We start from the raw sequence: 21,079 nt of genomic DNA on the forward strand, positions 1-21,079 counted from the left end.
GAGAGTTGGTTAAACTTCTCGGCTTGACTATGTTCATGCTCAATGGATACAAGCTACAGAAGTTGCAGTTAGACTTCCTAAGTGCTTTTTCCATCTAGGTTTTAGTATTCAGGTGTGGTTTGGCAAACAGTTCAGGAAATAACTGCCACTGAGGAGATAACGTATTACAATTCCAAAGTACTGAAACCATATCATATTATGGGGAGGAGCCACGCTGGTAACAGCAGGGTCAGTCAAGAGACAGAAGGAGCAAGTAAAAATGCGCAAAAGAGCCTTTGTTGTGCTTTCCGTATGAAGAGTAAGACAAGGCAGAATAAGCAACCTTAGCATTGACTGGAGTATAGTGGTTTACTAGAGTTGTCTGGTACTTAGCCCTGGGGTAATTAGGACAGTTGGATAGTGGCGTGAGTATTAGAACCAGATAAAGTGGGTGGTTGACCTATGGGCTTCAAATTGGTTGGTTTACATTTGGAAGATGTGCCCTGGGCATGCTTTCTGCTATCTCTTGGCAGTAGCTAAATTTGGCAAGGGCAATCCCTTCCAGTGTCAGAAAGACCCCAAGATGTCAAAGCATAAAAAGAAGTGCTTACTATAATTGGCCCTGTGATAGTCTGCTGTCATATTAAGAAATTTTGGGGTGTTGATATCATGCTCAATGGTAAAGTCCTGGGCTGGAGGTGATATTGAATATTGTCTGAGGTGATGTCATCTGCAATGATGAGTTCCTGCGCAAAGGAGATGTTGTCTGGGATGAGGGAGTGCGCTATCATTGTTAAGTGCATGCCCACTTGAGTTGATATGTCTCTCATATTTCTTTCTCTTTAGTATTATAATAAGGCTGAGTTTGTTGGAGCCCTGCATAAGTGTGTAGGCAGACCCTCTAGATTGGCTCAGAGGGTTCCCAGAACACTTCATCCTTGGGATTGTTGTAAATTATTTTCCCTATCTGTAATGTTCTTCCCCAAGTATCTATATAAATAGATATCTATATAAATATAGATATGTAATGTTCTTCCCCAAGTATCTATATAAATCTTCTCTTCCAGACTTCCCTGGTGGTACAGTGGTTAAGAATCCCCCGGCCAACGCAGGGGACACGGGTTCGAGCCCTGGTCTGGGAAGATCCCACATGCTGCAGAGCAACTAAGCCTGTGCGCCACAACTACTGAGCCTGCGCGCTAGAGCTCGAAAGCCACAACTACTGAGCCCAAGTGCCACAACTACTGAAGCCCGTGCATCTAGAGCCTGTGCTCTGCAATACGAGAAGCCACCACAATGAGAAGCCCATGCACCGCAACGCAGTGTCCCCTGCTTGCTGCAAACTAGAGAAAGTCTGCGTGCAGCAATGAAGACCCAACGCAGCAAAAAATAAACAAATAAAAAATTTATTTATTTAAAAAAAACCCCATCACCTCCATATCTTTGCCCAAATGTGCTCTCTTCAATGAATGAGAAGTTATCCTGTCTTCTCTTATTTAGATTAATACCAATTTTCTATCATATTCCTTATCTCTTGTCCTTGATTTTCCTTAATTTATTACTTCCTTTTAACTTGATATTTTAAAGTTCATCTTTATTGTCTGTCTCGATCCTCAGAATGAACGTTCCATGGGAAACAGATTTTTATCTATCTTGTTTACTGTGATTACACCATTCCCTAAAACAGAGTCTGACACTCTAGTAGATGCTTATAATCAAATCTGAAAAGGATAAAAGAACACAGTATAACTATGTTATGAGTATTCTCTTTTAAAAATTCCTGAAAAAGGGAATTTATAAAATGTATTGGTAAAAAACTCCCAAAAGGCACCAATAATATAAGCAATTCAATAGAAAATGGACAAAGAACATGATTTGTATTTACAAAAAAAGGAGAACATTCATGGTCTTTAAAAATGTAGGGAGATGTCCAACTTCACTCTTCATAAGAAAAATGAAAAATAACAGTACTTTAAGACGGTAATTTTCATTTATCAAATTGGCAAAAACTAAAAGCTTAACTATTGTCAAGGCTGTCACAAACAGGAAAGTACACCGATGGCACTCCTATAGAGGACAAGTTGGCAATATAGAGCAAAATGACCTACCTTAGATTTTAAGTGAGAGTAAAGATTCAAAAAATAATAATCACTTCAAATTATTTCTAAAAATATTCACCTTTACTGACACTAATTTTGCTTCTCTATCACTATGTCTTGCACCATCTCTTCCCTCCAGCAGAAATGGCTTTCCACAGAATTACATTTTTTAAGAGTTCCAAATTGTTCCCTCACGTCACTCACACCTTTTCTGTTTTCTCCGTGGTTAGTGTGTGCATACACACACAAAAAAACTTAAATATATGTTAACATTAATATGTAAATAAAAATATGAACATACATAATTTTTAAATATAAAAGTACATGTAAATAAAAATACATATAAATAAATTTATACTGTATACATAAGGTATATGCTATATATTGTAATAATGTATACATAGGTTTTCCTGCTTAACATTTAATGAAAAAATAGTTTATATATATTTTTTTGATCATACAATTTATGTTTATTTTTAAATAGTTTTAATAATACAGTAAGCATCTGTGAAGTAACTGTTTAAAACATATGGTATGACCTTGGCAATAACCTAGATTTAGTCACTCTTGCAAACGTGACAAGTGAAAAATTATCTTATTTGCATTTCCCTGACTACTTGCTTTTCTCATGAGATTTTTTTCTCAACAATTTAAGTTTCTTCTTTTATCAATTACCTGTTCATATGCTTTACCCATTTTCCTGTTGAGTTGCTGTCTTTATATTATTTTTTTGTAAAAGTCATATATATATGTGTGTATATATATGCATGTATATATCTGAGTAGTAATCCTTATAAGAGATTTCTCCCTTTCTTATCTTTAAAATTTAATTATAGTGTCTTAAGTCACAGTTAAGTTTTATTGCAGCGTAGTTACATTTACTAGTTATGGCAGAATGGTGTTAGGTATTCACCAAAACTGTATCATCTTCTGCCTACATTTTATAGTCTGTTTTATAATAGGGATGTGACTAAATTCTAGTAGCCAAATTCTAGTTTTATGCACCAAATCCAGACCTCTCATCAAAACCTCCCATATGTGATCATCCGTATTAGTTTCCCTTACAGTTGGCACAAATGAAGATTAACCATAGGGTGGACTTGGGAGCCTCATGACTTAGAGCAGAGCTACAAGTAAAAGAAGTAGGAAATCCTGAATCAGCTCTTGGAGTAGTAAAAATGGATATTTAACTTGAGCAAGAAATGAATGTTATTTTCTTATTCTTCTAACATTTGGGGGTTTGTTTGTTACTTCAAGTAGCATTAGGTATGTCCCACCTACTCCATAATCTTTTCATATGTATTTTGTATTTACTTCTTGAACTGTGATTATCAATACTTTTTAAATAAAGAGGATAAATACATTTATACAGATTTCTTAATAATACTGTATTCCTTATACTGCTCTTTTGTAGGTAACCATCACCCTCTTCCTTCTCTGCTAATCAGGAATTTTTCTGCCCCTAGAATTTTGCCCTTTCCAGCATGCCATATAAATAGAATTGTGTAATATACAGCATTTGGGCTCTGGTTCTTTTACTGAGAAGAATGCATTTATAACTCATTCATGAGCATGATATATACTACTGATACTATGTATAAAATAGATAACTAATGAGAACCTACGTATAGCTCAGGGAACTCAGTGCTCTGTGGTGACGTAAATGGGAGGGAAATCCAAAGAAAGAGGGGATATATGTATACGTATAGCTGATTCACTTTGCTGTGGAGTAGAAACTAACACAACATTGTAAAGCAACTGTACTCCAATAAAAATTAATTTAAAAAACTCATTCATGAGCATGAATGTTTGATCCCTTTTATTACCAAGTACTATTCTGGTATATGGATATACCACAGTTTATATATTCACCATTTGAAAGATGTCTCACTTGTTTGAAGACTTGCTTATTAAGAATAAAGCTGCTACATACATATACACTACCAAATGTAAAATAGATAGCTAGTGGGAAGCAGCCGCATAGCACAGGGAGATCTGTTTTGCTTGTCACTTCATTTAGAATATGGCTACTTGAAACAGGGACATTTTTAATTAAAGGCACTGCTCTGATATACTGGCATTGGCAAACCTTTACGCCTGTTTCCCTCTTCACATCTCCTGGGCTCTCCCCTCTTCCAAAACACTTTGAAACCCCCGTCAGATACTTCAGGAGGAGTGTAATACCCAGAACGGACCACGGCCTGTGAAAATGGGTAGGTCTGAAGGGGAATTCAGGTTGAGGTCCCTTTTCGGTGGCAGGCATTATGAGACAATTCAGCCACTGAGGTCCTCTTTGGCTTCATGTTTAGAACTTGGCTGAAACCAAATGCGGTTTTAGAGGGTGACAGCATTAGCTGCTGCTCAGCTGCTCTGTCTTATCACCAACAGAAAGTTCACCTTCTGCTCAGTTCGGGGAGTCAACAGGAGTTCATGGTCTCTAAAAGCCTACACATCATTTGTAGAAGGGATCTAAACTTCAGGTATCACCTGAGGTATGCCTTTGGTTCTATGGACCATGGCGCCATTTAGGGGATGTCTATTTTGGAGGGGACCTATAGGAGGTGGTGTTTAGGGACTGAGGGTAGGAATTTGGAAGTCTCTTTGGGGGCATACCCTTTTGCAATAGGGCTTAGGAATATTTGGGGGGAGGTCTTTGGTGTTCATGTTTCGATAGCACACGGTATTTGCAATATTCTCCAAAGGGAGGTGGATTTGGGTAAAATTTGAGATTTCTAATCAAGGCAGGATTTGAGGAAGACTGTTTAAGTTAGGGTCCTAGTACAAATGTTGGGAGCTTGCCAAAATGGCCTTTGTGACCCAGGTTCCATTATAGGGTCCTTCAAGCATTTGGAGACCTGGGTCAATAAGATTGGATGCATCGGGGCTCACTTTTTTTGTATGGATAGTCTTCAACTCAGGCTAAGAAGGGATACTGGAGCCTAGTCAACTAGGATCTTGCTGAGAAACAGGGTACCATTAGGACTTCACTTGCTATAGCTTTATTCACCATTCGTGAAGATATGGGGCCCTTCTTGTCAGGAAAGGAGCAAGGACAGTTGTGCTGAAGGGACACAGATAACAGTGTACAAAACTACATGAATTGTTTATTCATGAGGGAGAGTATAGTCCCAATTTAGAGAGCCCTTATTTAGGCCAGTTGTACATCTTTCATGAAGAGTATGGTCTTTGCTCATTCATGTACATAAACCGTGTATAGATTCCCCTAACAGGTTATGGAGTTTTGAGCCTTGCATCTAGTGAAGGAGTAGATACTTCTGTATATGAGGAGGGAAAAGCCTTCTGGACCAGTATGTCAGGTACCTGCAAAGGTTCTAAATGAAAACTCCAGCATTGTTCTTTCCCAGCTCTGTGATCACAGGCAATTTTTTTGCAGCATCCATTGGTGGTATGAAGGTGATGATAAGAAGAACAGCAAATACTTACATGAACTTTACAGTGTGGGGAATGTAAGTCTTTATCAGGTGTCATAATACACCAGGAAATTTAATAGTACTCCAACTATTAATGTTAATTAGGTAGTACTTACTGTGTGTCACGCTCTTTTTTAAGCACTTTATTCATATTTAGTCATTTAAACTCTACCACTGGGGTAAGTTACAATTATTATCCTCATTTTATAGATGGCCCAGAGAGGTGAGGTGCCTGTCTTCAGGCCACACAGCTGGTAATCATGGAAAGAATTACTGTGAGGGTCCAACACTTCTCTTGGGTCACCTTTGAGCTGAAACACGAAAGAACCTTTTTGTCTTCCTCAGGAAGGACAGCTAATGAAGTTATGTCAGAAAACGATAGAGTAAGGCCCTCCAAAAATTCTCTACATTACAAAACTACAAAGTTGTCAGACTCAACTTTTTCAGAACTCTGGAAATTGACAAAATTTCACAGGAACTAGGGGACTATTTATGTGTTTAAAAATGACTGAATCTTGGTAAGATCAGCAAGCTCTAGAGACTTTAAATTGTCCCAATCCCATCCTCTTGTTTTCCAGCTTAATAATGGTACACTTTGAAATAGTGTGCATTCCTTTTGCATCCCAGTAGCCACCAGAAGGAGGAGAACAAAGTGAGAATTCTTTCAGAACCTTACCTCCAAAGATTAGTCATTATCTGATGTGTCTGATTTGTTCCTTGGGAGACTCAATTTGCAAGACTGTCTATATTTGACATAATTTGGAGCTCACCCAGTGCAAATGAACTTTACCCTGGGGAGTTGCCAAAACAATTATAGGAGCAGAAAGAAATTTTGAAGAAGTAATGCCAAGAAACATCCCAAATTTGTTGCAAAACATCAATATACAGATTCAACCAGCTAAACAAACTCAAAGCAGCATTACTCAAAGAGATCCATACCAAGGCATGTCATAATCAAACTGCTGAAAGCCAAAAACCAAGAGAGAATTGTGAAAGCACTGTGAAGCAACCCATCACATGTAAGAGATTCTCAATTAGACCAAAAACAAAGATTTCTCATCAGAAACCATGCAGGGCAGAAGACACTAGGATGACATTCATAGTGCTAAAAGAAAAAACAAAAACAAAACAACAAAAAAGTGTCAACCAAGAATTTTATATCCAGCAAAACCATCTTTTGAAAATGAGGACAAAATTAGGACAATTCCAGATAAACAAAAAACGGAGAGGATTTATTGCTAACTATCTGCCGTACAAGATGAGATAGTTCCTGGAGGGAGTCCAAACTGAAATGAAAGACCTTTTTTTTTTTTTTTTTGCGGTACGTGGGCCTCTCACTGTTGTGACTTCTCCCGTTGCGGAGCATAGGCTCTGGACGCGCAGGCTCAGCGGCCACGGCTCACCGGTCCAGCCGCTCCGTGGCATGTGGGATCTTCCCGGATCGGGGCACGAACCCGTGTCCCCTGCATTGGCAGGCGGACTCTCAACGACTACGCCACCAGGGAAGCCCTGAAAGACCCTTTGATATTAACTCAAATCGAGAGAAAGAAAGAACATCAGTAAAATAATTATATAGGTAAATACAGAGGATAATTTAAACGAATTTTTTGTTTGTATGATTGTAGTCTGAATAATAGTCCCAAAATATGCCCACATTTTAATCCCCAGGACATGTATGTTATTTTATGCAGAAAACTTTGCATACATGATCCAATTAGAGTCTTCAGATGGGAAATTGTCTTGGGTTATCTTGGGTGGATCTAGTCAAAATATTTCCTATAAGAGGAATGCAAGAGATGTTGGAGTCAGAGGAGAAGCCAGTGTGATGACAGAAGTAGATAATGAAGTGATGTATTTGAAGATAGTAGAAGGGGTTACTAGCCTAGGAATACTGGCAACCACTAAGCAGAAAAAGGGCAAGGAAATATATTATCCCTGCAGAACCTCCAGATGGACACAGTCCTGCCAGCATGTTGACTTTAGACAAGTAAAATGGATTTGGGACATCTAACAATTAGGATTGTAAGAGAACAATTTGTAATGCTTTAAACCACTGAATTTCCAGAGATATATTACAGCAAAAATAGTAAACTCATGCAGTTACTTTTTTTCTCTTACCAGATTTAAAACACAACTCCATAGGAAAAAATTATTAATTGGTTCTGATGTATAAAGTGTATAAAGATGTAATTTATGATAAAAACAACACATGGAAAAGGGGGATAAACTACATAAAAGCAAAAATTCATATTTTGAAATTAAGTTGGTATTAATCTGAACTAGGTTGTTAGAAACTGTCAGTTTAATTTATAACAACTTAACTCCAGAGCAACCACTAATGAGATGACTCTAAAATGTATATAGTAAAAGAAATAACAAATAACCATGAAAATGGTACACTAGAAGATGTCCAATTAGAAAGCAGATTGCAGTATGGATTTTCTAAACACATGACCAACTACATGTTGTCAAAGAGACAAACCTTAAAGTGAAACAAATAGATTTTAATAAAAAGTTGCAAAGAAAAGTTTCATGCAAACAATAACCAAAAAAGAGCTATAGTGACTACTAATGGCAGACAAAACAGATTTTAAATAAAAAATTTTGAGAAAAATTACAGTATATATTACTATATTATTATATTAGATTAATAATATATTATTGATAAAGGGGTAAATCTGTTGAAATACATAAGAATTATAAACATATGCTCACCTAACAAAAAAGTTCCAGATACCTGAATCAAAAACTGACAAAACTTGAGAGAGAAATAAATAGGTTCAACAGTATATCCAAATAAATGACAGAACATAAGATCACCAAGGGAAGAGAAGACCTAAACAACACTATAATATAAACCGAGTGGACTTAACAGACATGTACAGAACATTCCAACCAAGAACAGGAGAATAAACTCTTTTTTCAAGTTAACTAGGAATGTTCTCCAGGATAGACTTCACGTTAGGCCATAAAACAAGTGTCAATAATTTAAATCACACCAAATATGTTCTCTGACCATAAAGGAGTGAATAATGGGAAATCAATAATGGGAGGAAATTGTGAAAACTTGTAAATATGTGGAAATTAAACAACATATTCCTAAGTAATCAATGAGTCAAAGAGTGTCCAAGGGATATTAGAAAATACTCTGAAGTGAATGAAAATGAAAACACAACATACCAAAACATGGGATTCGGCAAAAGCAGAACCCAGAGGAATACACACACACACACACACACACACACACATATGCAAGCCTACATAAAAAGGAAGAAAGAGTTCAGAAACTGGAAAAAATGTCTAACCCAAAGCAAAGTGAAAGAGGAAAATAACCTTTCACTTTGTGAAAGGTTAGTATGAAAATAAATAAAATAATATAAATAGAAAAAGCATAAAGAAAGTCAACAAAAACCCAAAGTTGGTTCTGTGACAAGATTATTAAAATCGAAAAACCTTAGGTTGATGAAGAGAGAGAGAGAGAGAGACGACTCCATTAGCGAAACCTGAATGAATAAGATAAAATGGCTATGAAACCATACAGAAATAAAGAGAATTGTTAGGAATTCGCTTGGACATTACTTTTGACTATATGAAATAGTCAAGTTAGTGGAAAAACAGAGTGACTAAAACGAAGTAAAAAACTAGAAAATCTGAATAGACCTGTAATAAAGAGGTTGGATTCGTAATCAGAATTTCCACAAATAAAAGCATGGGACCAGATCCTTTTACAGTGTACTCTACCAGATGTTTTTCTGAGCATGCCAGTGGCAAAATGTCAAAGACACAGGTGTACTGTATATTAGCAATCAGTTAATGTCATATCTTATCATTATTCAATAGAAATGCATTGGGTGCTTACTGTGTATCAGGAGGTTTGTTAAATGGTGGTGCCTGTGATGACTTGGTATTGTGTTTTTCTTAGTTCATGGGCACTGGTAACATTAGCATTATGCTTTCAGGGTCACTGTGGAAGGGTGTTTCAAGGCCTCATTATGAAATAATGTCCCCAAATGGAAGTTCCTCTGGTGCCTGGGTATATCTTCACCCGTAATCAATTTCATATTAACAGGAAAAATGTGTATTCATATATAAATATTACGTGAATATTTAAACTTAACATTTAGTGTCTAGTGCATAGACAGCATTGATGTAAACTTTTTACACAATAGTGAGTATTCATTTTATCTTATTTCCATGTATATAATATTTCAAATTTCATAACATATTGACCATATCAGGTGGCTGCTGTTATCACAGTTGTATAGAAGAGGACAGTGAGGCATTGGTCCCTAGTCACTTATTAAGTTCAAGAGTGAGTAACGGAAATCAGAGCGCTCAGGTGGCAGAGTAGAAATTTTAAATGCTTAAAATATGTGCTGTTAAAAAGAATCATAAGCAGTTCCGGGAAACTTTAGCACCCGTTTGCTTTCATATGCCTCTGTTGCAAGTCTCTTTCGGCACGGACTTCTACTCAGGAAGTCCCTTAATACCTAGTGTCTTGTGTAATTCGAGAACAAAAGTCTTGACTTCTCTTGCTTGCTGTCTTCCCTCAGAGTGATTCAGCGATGTAACTACGCGTGTTTCAGTTTATACCCATTTTACTGAATGCAGCCACTAGGTGGAGCTGTCTTCCTTCTGCCGTCAGCACACGGCAGAACTCAGTAACGAGTCTCCCAGGGGCTGCTGACGTCACCAGTGATTCACTGCGAATCACTGTGCGACGGCGAGCAGGACCAAACTTTTTGTTTGGGCTTCCGGCTCAGCGGCCGCCATTTTATGTCGGCGGTTGAGGTAAAGGAGGCGTGGTCAGTGGAAGAGGGTAAGCCTGCGGCGGCCGCAGCTCTCCTCCAGCCAGCCGGCGGGGGAGGAGGAGTAAAAAGAGGGCGGCGGCCGGGCTTGGCTTCGGCTCCACATGGAGTTGGCGGCGGAGCGACCCTGGGAACGGGCATTTGTAACAAACGGCCTTTCTCGGCACCTCTCCCCGGGCAGGCTTTTCGGGAGGGTCTTGGAGGTGGCTAACTGGGCTGGAGAGGCGGCATTGGGGCGGATGCTGGGGCGGAGCCGATGTTACTCTGTCTTGCCTGTGTTCTGAAATCTGACCTCAGGGATCCAGAGGCCCAGTTCCTACCTTTAGAGTCTCGGGTCCAACAATTCTAGCCAAGAACCTTATTCCTTCACAGGTCTAGCTTGTTATAGCACCAGATTCAATATTCCCAGTCAGTGTATTACATTGAAGACCTTAAACCAAAATTACTATCCTCACAGCTTCCAAGAGGAACCGGAGCCCTGACAATGTCTGTTTCCCTCTCATTTCCCTAAAAGAGACCTTTCTCTTAACATCTTTACTCACACTTCACTCCCTTTTTTCCTCCTCCTAATCACCTTTCAGAGCTAAAAAAGTACAACACTATGGAATACCACAGACCCTGACTCGTTCTCAGAGACCCCTTCCTCACATCTCACCCTGGTAGTCCCATCTGTCAGAGATCACTCTGTACGCAGCATTTCTACTTAAAAAAAAAAAAATATATATATATATAGTTTTAGCATTTCCCTTTATAGACCTTTATTACGTGCCGTTGAAGACCTTCCTTCCTATGGCATCTTCAAGAAGTGCTCCTACACCCAGCATTTCTACTTAGTCGTCGACCTTCCCAAACTCCATTTTATCATTTTCCATCAAAAACACCTCCGAATCCAACTTTGTCCTTCACTAAAATGCTTTACTACTAACCCAATATCTGCTGTTAGAAAATACCCCCCTCTTCATCGTCTCAGAATTCTTTGCAGATAATCCCAAGTATCTTCTCTCAGAAGCTCCCGGGGGACCAGATACCAGGTAGGAATTCTTCAGATACATAATCTGGCAGACATCCTTCCCTGCACCAGTATTTGATAGACCCTTTCAAATTTTGGTTCTCACCAGCCCTATCAGAGACTCACCTTCACAGTCTTGCCCAGGGCTCTACCTGTGCATTCAAAAGCAAACAGGTTTTCCCACCTTCTTTTAAGATCCTGTTACTCCACATCTTGCCTTATAGTCTCCCCTAGGGCCTTTCCAGTTGCCAATATCTTCATTCACAAGCCCTCAACTTCTGCTTTCAGCCTCATAGGCCCCTATATCGTTATCATACAACCCCTCCCCCAGCACACTTCCATCATACTAGATCCCCTTCTCAGCATCTGTTCAGCCTGCATGGTGCTCTGCATCATTAGTCACAGAAGCCCAGCCAGACTTCTCAATCTAGCCAGTGTCTGCTCACTCAGTCTTTTAGTCTGTTATCTTCCTGAAACTTTTTATCCTCCATTCCTAGGGAAAAGCAACTGTCTGAGCTCAGCCTCCTCTTTCCTCCCTCTCAGAGTAGCTCTAGTACCTAGCATGTCTTCATGTTTCCGTTCTTGAAATGAGGATGCTAGTACTTAAGTCTTTCTCTCCACCAGAGTTACCACTAACAAAAGAGAAAAGCCTCCCCGTATCTGGCTCCTTTGTCTAAAGATGTCCACTTTGCCACTATTGAAGAAACGTTGTATGTCTGGGCCTGATCCAAAAGCAAGTTCTGATTGCCCTTCTGCGTGTTCTGTAATGTTCAAAGTGCCATCAGAACCGACCAACGTGAGTGTCTTTTCCCTAAATCTTGGAGGTGGGATGGTATTGTGGTTGGTGGGAAAGTACCTCTTATTTAAGCGTTTTTTTTTTTTTTTTTTTTTTTTGCTGTCTTGCTGAAACTCTTTTCCCCTCCATTCCTAGGGAATGCCAAAAACAGGCAGTGCAACAGACATAGATGAGGGTCTTTACTCCCGGCAGCTGTGAGTATGGCTGAGCCTGGGAATGCGAAGCAGGAGGGGGGCACAGAGAGGATAGAGTTGGGTGGGCCAAGCCCTGACCTAGAGTCTCCTTCAAATCTGGCAGGTATGTCCTGGGCCATGAGGCTATGAAGCATCTCCAGACTTCCACTGTGCTGGTGTCGGGCCTTCGGGGCCTAGGGGTGGAGATTGCGAAGAACATCATCCTTGGTGAGGTCAAAGCTGTCACCCTCCATGACCAGGGCACTGCCCAGTGGGCTGACCTCTCATCCCAGGTACCTGTTCCTGGATCCCTTCCCCTTGCCCAAGCACCAAACCCCCTGGTGTCTGCATTCGCTTCACTTCTTTCCTTCTTGTACCTCCTTGTAGTTCTACCTAAGGGAGGAGGACATCGGTAAGAACCGGGCTGAGGCATCACAGCCCCACCTTGCTGAACTCAACAGCTATGTGCCCGTCACCACCTACACTGGGGCCCTTGTTGATGACTTCCTTAGTGGTTTCCAGGTACGTTGCAGCATCACGCTGCCTCCTGACTTACACTCTCAGATCCTTTTCCTGGTTGGTTTGCTCAGGATTTATTTAATGGACCAGCCCTGTGGGTGCTTGCCCTGGGGTTTCCCAGAGAACTTGGGCACTGGAACTCCTGATGCAGCAGTAGGAACTTATCCTGGTGAATAAGGAAGGGAATTCAAAGATTCCCTACAAATCATCGCTGAGCAGGCTTTGCTTTGTTCTGTTTTGTTTTATTTGAGAATTGAAGCAGATGAGTGTAGGATTTGGGGATAAACCCAAACTTTAACTGGGAACAGACTGTGACCCGTTGTTCGACTCCCAGGACATGCAGGGTTGTAGGCAGGCAGGAATGGGTGTTTTTCAAATAAGTGAATTAGTTGGTCTTCAAATTCCGTCCTCCTAATACTGCTTTACTTTTCTTGTCACAGTGTGGGGTTTCATATTTCTCTTCATTGAGTTTTACCCTCACTGAGTATGACATGCATACTTTGTAAATATTTGTAGAAAAGGTCTGAACCAGTAAGCTTTAGTCCTGACATTCTGCCAACCCCTGGCCTGCCTTTCTCCTTTATTTTCTTATTTCCCTTCACCCCAATGCCAGTCCCTTTGCATGAGCTTCCTTCTTGTTACAGGTGGTGGTCCTTACCGACTCTCCTTTGGAGGACCAGCTGCGGGTGGGTGAGTTTTGTCACAGCCGTGGAATCAAGCTGGTCGTGGCAGACACTCGGGGTCTGTTTGGGTGAGTGCCTGCTTCTGCCTTTATCCCCAGCTCCTCCCAGGCCCCAGGCTAAGACCCCCTGGTTCCCAGTGCCGTAATGCTACTCTCAGCCCACCAGGTTTTCCATTCTCCATGTTCACCTCTCCCCAGTTGGCACGAGCACTGATTGTGGGCAGTGATGGCTAAGCTTTCTTAGGAAGTATTCACTATGTCTAAGGGTCTCAGGCACCCGTCCTGTTGTGTCCTTTTACAGGCAGTTGTTCTGTGACTTTGGAGAGGAGATGATCCTGACGGATTCCAATGGGGAGCAGCCTCTCAGTGCTATGATTTCTATGGTTACCAAGGTAAGGAGGTTGGCCCCAGGGGTTCTGGCAGGCATGTGGGTAGCCATAGTCCTCCTTTATGCTCCTGGTACCCTGATCCTACCTCTGAGGCTTTCTTTACTTCTCTTCCAACCAGGACAACCCTGGTGTTGTAACCTGCCTGGATGAGGCCTGACACGGGTTTGAGAGCGGTGACTTCGTCTCCTTCATGGAAGTTCAGGGCATGAATGAACTCAATGGCATCTCTCCCCTAGAGATCGAAGTCCTGGGTATGCCAAGACTGGTGGGGCAAGAAATGGTTGCCCAGATCAAAGAGAGAATTGTCCCTGTGGTGTGGGCTGACCCACAGCCCAAGAGGTGACACATATCTGTAGTCTTGACTTGTACCAAAGTCCAAGAGGAGATGCCTCTCTGAAATCTGACTTGGGACTTAGAAGAGATGTGTCCAGGTAGCCTTAATAAAGACATGTGAACTGAGTTACAGGCAGAAAAGGTTTATACCACTAGTATTTGATTCCATTATTATTTTTTGACCCATTGACTATATCTGTTTCTTTCTTTAAACCGTTTTAGAATGTATAGTATAACAATCTCTAAGTAATACTTCATCACCGCACATATTAAAGAAAAACTTACAACAAAATATTTCCACTTTCTGGTTCACCATTTGCTGTCGTCGTATATTTTGTGTATGCCATAAACTTCTCAATACATTATTTTTGACTTCACAGTTATATTGTTGAAAAGATTTAAGAAAGTTTGTTTTTACCCACATAATCACCATTTCCAGTATACTTTTCTGTGGCTCTACATTTGCATCTGATGCCATTTTTCTTCTGCCAAAGAAAGCCTTTAATGTATGTTGTGGAATGGGATCTGCTGGTGGTGATTCTTTTAGCTTTTTAATGCTTGAAATCTCATTTTGCCTGTGTTTTTGAAAGTTGTTTTTACAGAGTGTAGCATTTTAGATTTCATTGCTTTAAAGATACTGCTCTATTGTCTTTCCTGCCTTATTTTCCACAGGAAGTCTGCTATTCTTATCCTTGTTTTTCTGTATCTAATGTGCTTATTTTCTCTATCACTGATCTTAATCAATGGGATTATGATATACATTAGTATAGTTTTCTCCATGTCTCTTTTGCAGTTATTAAATTTATATTAACCATGGGTTTATAGTTTTATCAAATTGGGAAAATTTCTGGCCATAATTTTTTTTGAAAATATTACTTTCGCAGCTCACTGCCACCGCATTATCTCTTTCCAGAACTCGAATTACATGTATATTAAGCCACTTGACTCTTTTGTCTTTTTCTCCCACTCTTCGTTGTATTTCGGATAGTTTCTTCTACTTTGTTAAATCTCCTGATTTTTTCTTGTGTGTTAATTTTGTTAATCACATCTGTTATGTCAGAGCACTGGTCAAGAACATTAAAACAACTATTATAAATATATTTCACATGTCAAAGAAATTCCCAACAAAGGGGTGGGCCGAAAGAGGTTTTGAAGAAATAATGGCCAAAAATTTACAAATTTGATGAAAACTAAAGCCACAGATCCGTGTTCTGGTAAGTTTTGATGGATGGAAGGTAATTGTGAATGTTAGTTTTTTGGAGTTGTGTTTTGTGTTCCTTTACTATTTTTGAGTTTGTTCTAGAGAAATTATGTAGCTGCCATTGGATCCTTTCAGGGCTTACTTCTTTTTCTCTAGAGTGGCATTTAGACATAGGGTACCTGTGCTGTCTGAAGAAATCAGCGTTGTGTTTTTGTTGTTTTTTTTATGATGTACTATACCTTATTTATATTTCTTAGTTGAAGGATAGTTGATTTAATGTTTAATGTTGTGTTACTTTTTGCTTTACAGCAAAGGGACTCAGTTATCTATATATACATTCTTTTTCATATTCTTTTCCATGATGGTTTATCTCAGGATACTGAACAGAGTTCCGTGCTCTACAGTAGGACCTTGTTGTTTATCCATTCTGTATATAATAGCTTACATCTGTTAACTCCAAACTCCCACTGTATGGGGGAGGGGGTTAGGGGAGGAAGGGAGTGGGAGGTTTTCCCATTCCTGTTTTGATAGTGCTGTTGGTCTTGGGAAGGAATGAATTGACAGCTAACCCTTCATTCTGTTCATCCCCCAGGTCCCTACACCTTTAGTATCTGTGATACCTCCAATTTCTCTGACTATGTCTGTGGAGGCGTTGTCAGTCAGATCAAAGTAACTAAGGAGATAAGCTTTGTGAGTATGAGCAGGAGGGTGTGCTGTAGGGTTCCAGGCATCTCTACGTTTTTTACTTTTTTCATTCTGATATCTTGCTCTCCACAGAAATCCTTGCCCACCTCACTGGCAGAGCCAGACTTCGTGATAACAGATTTTGCCAAGTATTCTCGCCCTCCTCAGCTGCACATTGGCTTCCAGGCCCTGCACCAGTTCTGTGCCCAGCATGGCCAGCCCCCTCGGCCCCACAATGAGGTAGATGGGTGAGCAAGCCAGCCAGGTCCTTGAACCAAAGCTCCACTATGCCTCTTCATCTATTTAGTTTTTCTACCTCTCCCTCTCCCCACAGCGGTGTGATTGTTCTTTTTCTCCTTCCAGGAGGATGCAACGGAACTGGTGACCCTAGCACAGGCTGTGGATGCTCGAGCTCTGCCAGCAGTGCAGCAAAAGAGTCTGGATGAAGACCTCATCCGGAAGCTGGCTTACGTGGCTACTGGGGATCTGGCACTCATAAATTCCTTCATTGGGGGCGTGGCTGCCCAGGAGGTTATGAAGGTCAGTGCGAGTGGAGAAGGACAGTGCTGGGAGTGGGCCAGGTTCCTTCCTGGCCCTGCTGCTTGCTGTCCAGCTCTGATTAACCAGTGATCACTTCCTCTTTCTTACCCCCTCCTCAGGCCTGCTCTGGAAAGTTTATGCCTGTTATGCAGTGGCTGTACTTTGATGCCATTGAGTGTCTCCCTGAGGACCAAGAGGCCTTTACAGAGGACACGTGCCTTCCAGTATGTGATTGGGGCCCATGGAGAAGGCATTATTGTGGTTCTTTTTAAGGTGCCTTTTCTCTAACCCTCTCTTCTCTTCACATGACTCAGTGCCAGAACCGTTATGATGGGCAGGTGGCTGTATTTGGCTCCGGCCTGCAAGAGAAGCTGGGCAAGCAGAGATACTTCTTGCTGAGAGATCCTTTTGGTCAAAAGCTACCTTTATGTCCCCTAGCCTCTGGCCACCTCTTCTGGAGTCTCCTCTTGGCTTACAAGGGAGGGTGTTTGGTTGTACCCTCATCTCATCCCTTTCTCCATTTTCTTCATACCAGGTCCTTTATTCCCCAGTCTTGTGCCTCTTTCCTTAGATGACCATGGATTTTTATGGCCCTGGGACTTAAATATGCAGTGGTAGATCCTCTTACCCCCTCTTGCCATCTCCAGGGGGAGTGAGGACTGGTGAGTGGCTTTGTTAGGCCAGTGACCCTAACCATCTTCTGCCTCTCTTCTTGGCCACCTCCCAGGTGGGTGTGGGGGCCGTTGGCTGTGAGCTGCTCAAGAACTTTGCCATGATTGGGCTAGGCTGCGGGGAGGGCGGGGCAGTCACCATTACAGACATGGACACCATAGAGAAATCCAATCTGAATCGACAGTTTCTGTTCCGGCCTTGGGATATCAGGGTGAGTGGAATGGACATGGTAAGTAATTGAGCTTTGTTTCTCACTTTTCTCCTGTCTTTTTCTTGTTATCTGTCTTATTGCCTTAGGACGTGTGTGTGTGTGTGTGTGTGTGTGTGTGTGTGTGTGTGTGTGTGTTTGCTGTATGCGGGCCTCTCACTGTTGTGGCCTCTCCCGTTGTGGAGCACAGGCTCCGGACGCGCAGGCTCAGCGGCCATGGCTCACGGGCCCAGCTGCTCCGCGGCATGTGGGATCTTCCCGGACCGGGGCACGAACCCATGTCTCCTGCATCGGCAGGCGGACTCTCAACCACTGCACCACCTGGGAAGCCCGCCTTAGGACGTTTTTGTTTCTCTCTTTCCTTCAGTTCTTCCCTTATTTCTTTTTCTCTACCATTCAGTCTTTCTTCCAGCAGCTATTTATTGAGAACTTTCATTTGTGAGTTTACACCTGTCCCCACCCATGTTTTTGCCTTTGGTTACGGCTAATGTGGAACTATAGAAGCTAGGTTATAGAGGGATCTATCTGGGAAGTCTTCTGTAAAGCTGAGTGTTATTTTTGCCTGCCCAGTGTTTATCTTTCCTTTCATTTCATCATGAAAATACTAGGTACTACTTAAGCAGTTAGAATATATAAGATAGCAAAAGAACGGTTTCTGCTTTTGTCTAGTGAGAAGACATAGTAAATGAGACATTCTCAAATGCAGTGGAGGTTGGCAGCACTCTTTCCTCAAGTCCAAAAGATTACAACTGTTTTAAGAATACTAAGACATCGTGTCCCTTTTATCCTCATTTTATCAGGTGAAAGGGTAATTTTCCACTCTGCTCTAGGAGGCTGTCCCTAACCCAAAGACACAGTATTTACCAAATGACCTGACCAATTCATGATGATACAGAATTGTGCATTAACTAAAGAACCATTCAAAAACGTAGAAAGACAGTGGCTATTGATGTGGATTCAGTATTTCATCTTGCAACTAAACTTTAAAGTACTATCACTTGTCAAGTTTTGATGTACTTTTTGAAAAATATCAACAGTCATCTGAAAATGTTATTGAAACATTTTTTTGTAAGGCTGGATATCCCTCACATCTTTCAAGCAAAACATGTAATAGATTAAAGGCAGTAGATAATGAAAGTTCAGCTATCTTCTAAGATATTATGGAACTTATATTTGCAAAACTGTAAATACAGTTTGACTCCTGTCATTAAAGTTTTGTATTGGAGATTTTTTCATAAAGTTTGTACTATATAATGGAATCATTCCATTTATATTAATTAATTAATTTATTTTTGGCTGTGTTGGGTCTTCGTTTCTGTGCGAGGGCTTTCTCTAGTTGTGGCAAGCAGGGGCCACTCTTCATCGTGGTGCGTGGGCCTCTCACTACCGCGGCCTCTCTTGTTGCGGAGCACAGGCTCCAGACGCGCAGGCTCAGTAGTTGTGGCTCACGGGCCTAGTTGCTCCGCGGCATGTGGGATGCTCCCAGACCGGGGCTTGAACCCGAGTCCCCTGCATTAGCAGGCAGATTCTCAACCACTGTGTCACCAGGGACGCCCCTCCATTTTTAAATGGAGTAATAATATTTTAACATTTTCTGAGTTTAAATGTCTAATGTAGGAAATCTTGATAGCTGTGCATCACATAAAAAAAAAAAAAAAACGTCTTTTTAAGATCGTTATTTTGGGCAACTGCTACAGCAAATAATAAATACAATTGCACAGTATGTGGTTAGAACATAAGAAGGTGAAAAATACTGTGTAGGGGCAAGAATGAAAAACAAGATAAAGAACTGGAAGTGCCATGAGAGGGTGGTTTGCAGTATGGTAAAGGAAATCCTCATTGGAAAGGTGGTATTTCCACAGAGAATTAAAGGTGATATACGAGAAGAGGAAGAAATCTCAGGGAAGAGTATGCCAGGTGAAGGTAACAGTGTGAGCAAAACCTTGAGGTTGGAATATGCCTGCTGTGTTTAAGGAATAGAGACAGAGACAGACCGTGGTAAGAGAGAAGGTTGTAAAAGTAATAGGGACCAGCTCATTTCACCCTTAGTGAAAGTGGGAATCAATAGAGGGTTTTGAGAAGGAGAGGAATGTGATCTGACTTGGACTTTCAGAGGATCCTTTTTGTTTTTGTAATTTCAGAGGACCTTGGTTTTCTTTGGGTGAATGCACTCCAACTCCGGGTGCTAGTAACTAAAAACAACAATGGATGTTCGGTAGACAAAAGAACAGATACTCAAGCCATTGTCTCCTATTGTATCACTGTTTTCCTTTTTTATTCACCCCATTCCCCATTTGTCCCAGCCCAAGCTGTGTGGCATTTGTCATAGACCACAGAGCGTCCTGACCTCAGAGCCTAGGTCTTGTGCATCATTACGTAAATCAGTTTTCAGAACAGCTCTGTAACGTTTTGTTGGGTGATTATATGAATGACAGTTCTGTTTCTCCATCCCTACCCAGAAATTGAAGTCTGATACAGCTGCTGCACCTGTGAGGCAGATAAATCCACACATCCGGGTGATGAGCCATCAGAACTGTGTGGGCCCTCACACAGAGCGTGTGTATGATGATAACTTCTTCCAAAACCTGGATGGTGTGGCCAATGCCTTGGACAATGTGGATGCCCGTGAGTTTTGGGGGTGGGTGAGGATGACGGGAGAGTAATGTGTGTGTTTTAGGGAGTGTGTGTCACCGTGTCCTATCCTGTTGTTATTTTCCCCACCCTCACCTGCTGCAACTTTCTCACAGGCACGTATATGGACCGCTGCTGTGTGTACTACCGTAAGCCACTTCTGGAGTCAGGCACACTGGGTACCAAGGGTAATGTGCAAGTGGTTATCCCCTTCCTGACAGAGTCATACAGCTCCAGCCAGGACCCTCCTGAGAAGTCCATCCCCATCTGCACGCTGAAGAACTTCCCGAATGCCATCGAGCACACTTTGCAGGTGATCAGCCTTGCAGGGAGAAAGAGGTGGAACAGATAGGTACCTGGACAGTGTCTCAGATGCCAAACTCTTGTTATTCAGATGATGAAGCCTCAGTGTTTGTAACATCTGCCCTCTCTTTAACTCTCCTTCACTCACTTTAAACCTAGCAGCCTAAGCTTTTCAAAATGATTTTTTTTTAACTTGAAATTTTTATTTTGGAAACATACAGGGAAGTATTATTTATACCATGTAAAGTACTTTATGTAAGAAGTGTGTATCTAAAAAGTGAGGGTATTTTTCTTTGTATACAGGATACTATTTTCTTGTTGAACAAAATTAACTTAATATCATCTCTGCTAGTTATTTAAATATCTCTAGTATTAAGTCCGTATTTAGGACTAATTTTCTAATTGTTTCCCAAAATATGTTTAATAGCTTGTCAGCATAGTTGTGTTTATATAGTACACATACATGCAGAACAGCATACCTATCATGTAGATTGACAAAGTAAAAGCACCCCATTAACTGGCCCTCAGAACTTGGCCCTAATTACAGTCCCCTTTCAAACCACAAATAACCATCATTTTATCAAAATGATTCTTAATGCAGTCTTTGAGGCTATGTTTAGGA

The 21,079-nt window shown here is 41.1% G+C and overlaps 1 protein-coding gene across 1 annotated transcript in view; it reads left to right on the plus strand.

Annotated features, from left to right (window-relative positions):
- The window catches only part of LOC115849737 (ubiquitin-like modifier-activating enzyme 1), a 120,431-nt gene that overhangs the window by 93,219 nt on the left and 6,133 nt on the right, over positions 1–21,079 (plus strand). Inside the window, 15 exon segments of the mRNA XM_060293115.1 lie at positions 11,951–12,122; positions 12,258–12,316; positions 12,420–12,588; positions 12,683–12,817; positions 13,459–13,565; positions 13,798–13,888; positions 14,004–14,136; positions 16,012–16,109; positions 16,197–16,343; positions 16,467–16,643; positions 16,763–16,867; positions 16,958–17,037; positions 17,370–17,526; positions 19,983–20,148; positions 20,271–20,467. Of these exon segments, the coding sequence (XP_060149098.1) occupies positions 11,951–12,122; positions 12,258–12,316; positions 12,420–12,588; positions 12,683–12,817; positions 13,459–13,565; positions 13,798–13,888; positions 14,004–14,136; positions 16,012–16,109; positions 16,197–16,343; positions 16,467–16,643; positions 16,763–16,867; positions 16,958–17,037; positions 17,370–17,526; positions 19,983–20,148; positions 20,271–20,467 (1,993 nt within the window).

Source organism: Globicephala melas, chromosome Y, assembly GCF_963455315.2.
Source record: "Globicephala melas chromosome Y, mGloMel1.2, whole genome shotgun sequence".
NCBI lineage: Eukaryota > Metazoa > Chordata > Mammalia > Artiodactyla > Delphinidae > Globicephala > Globicephala melas.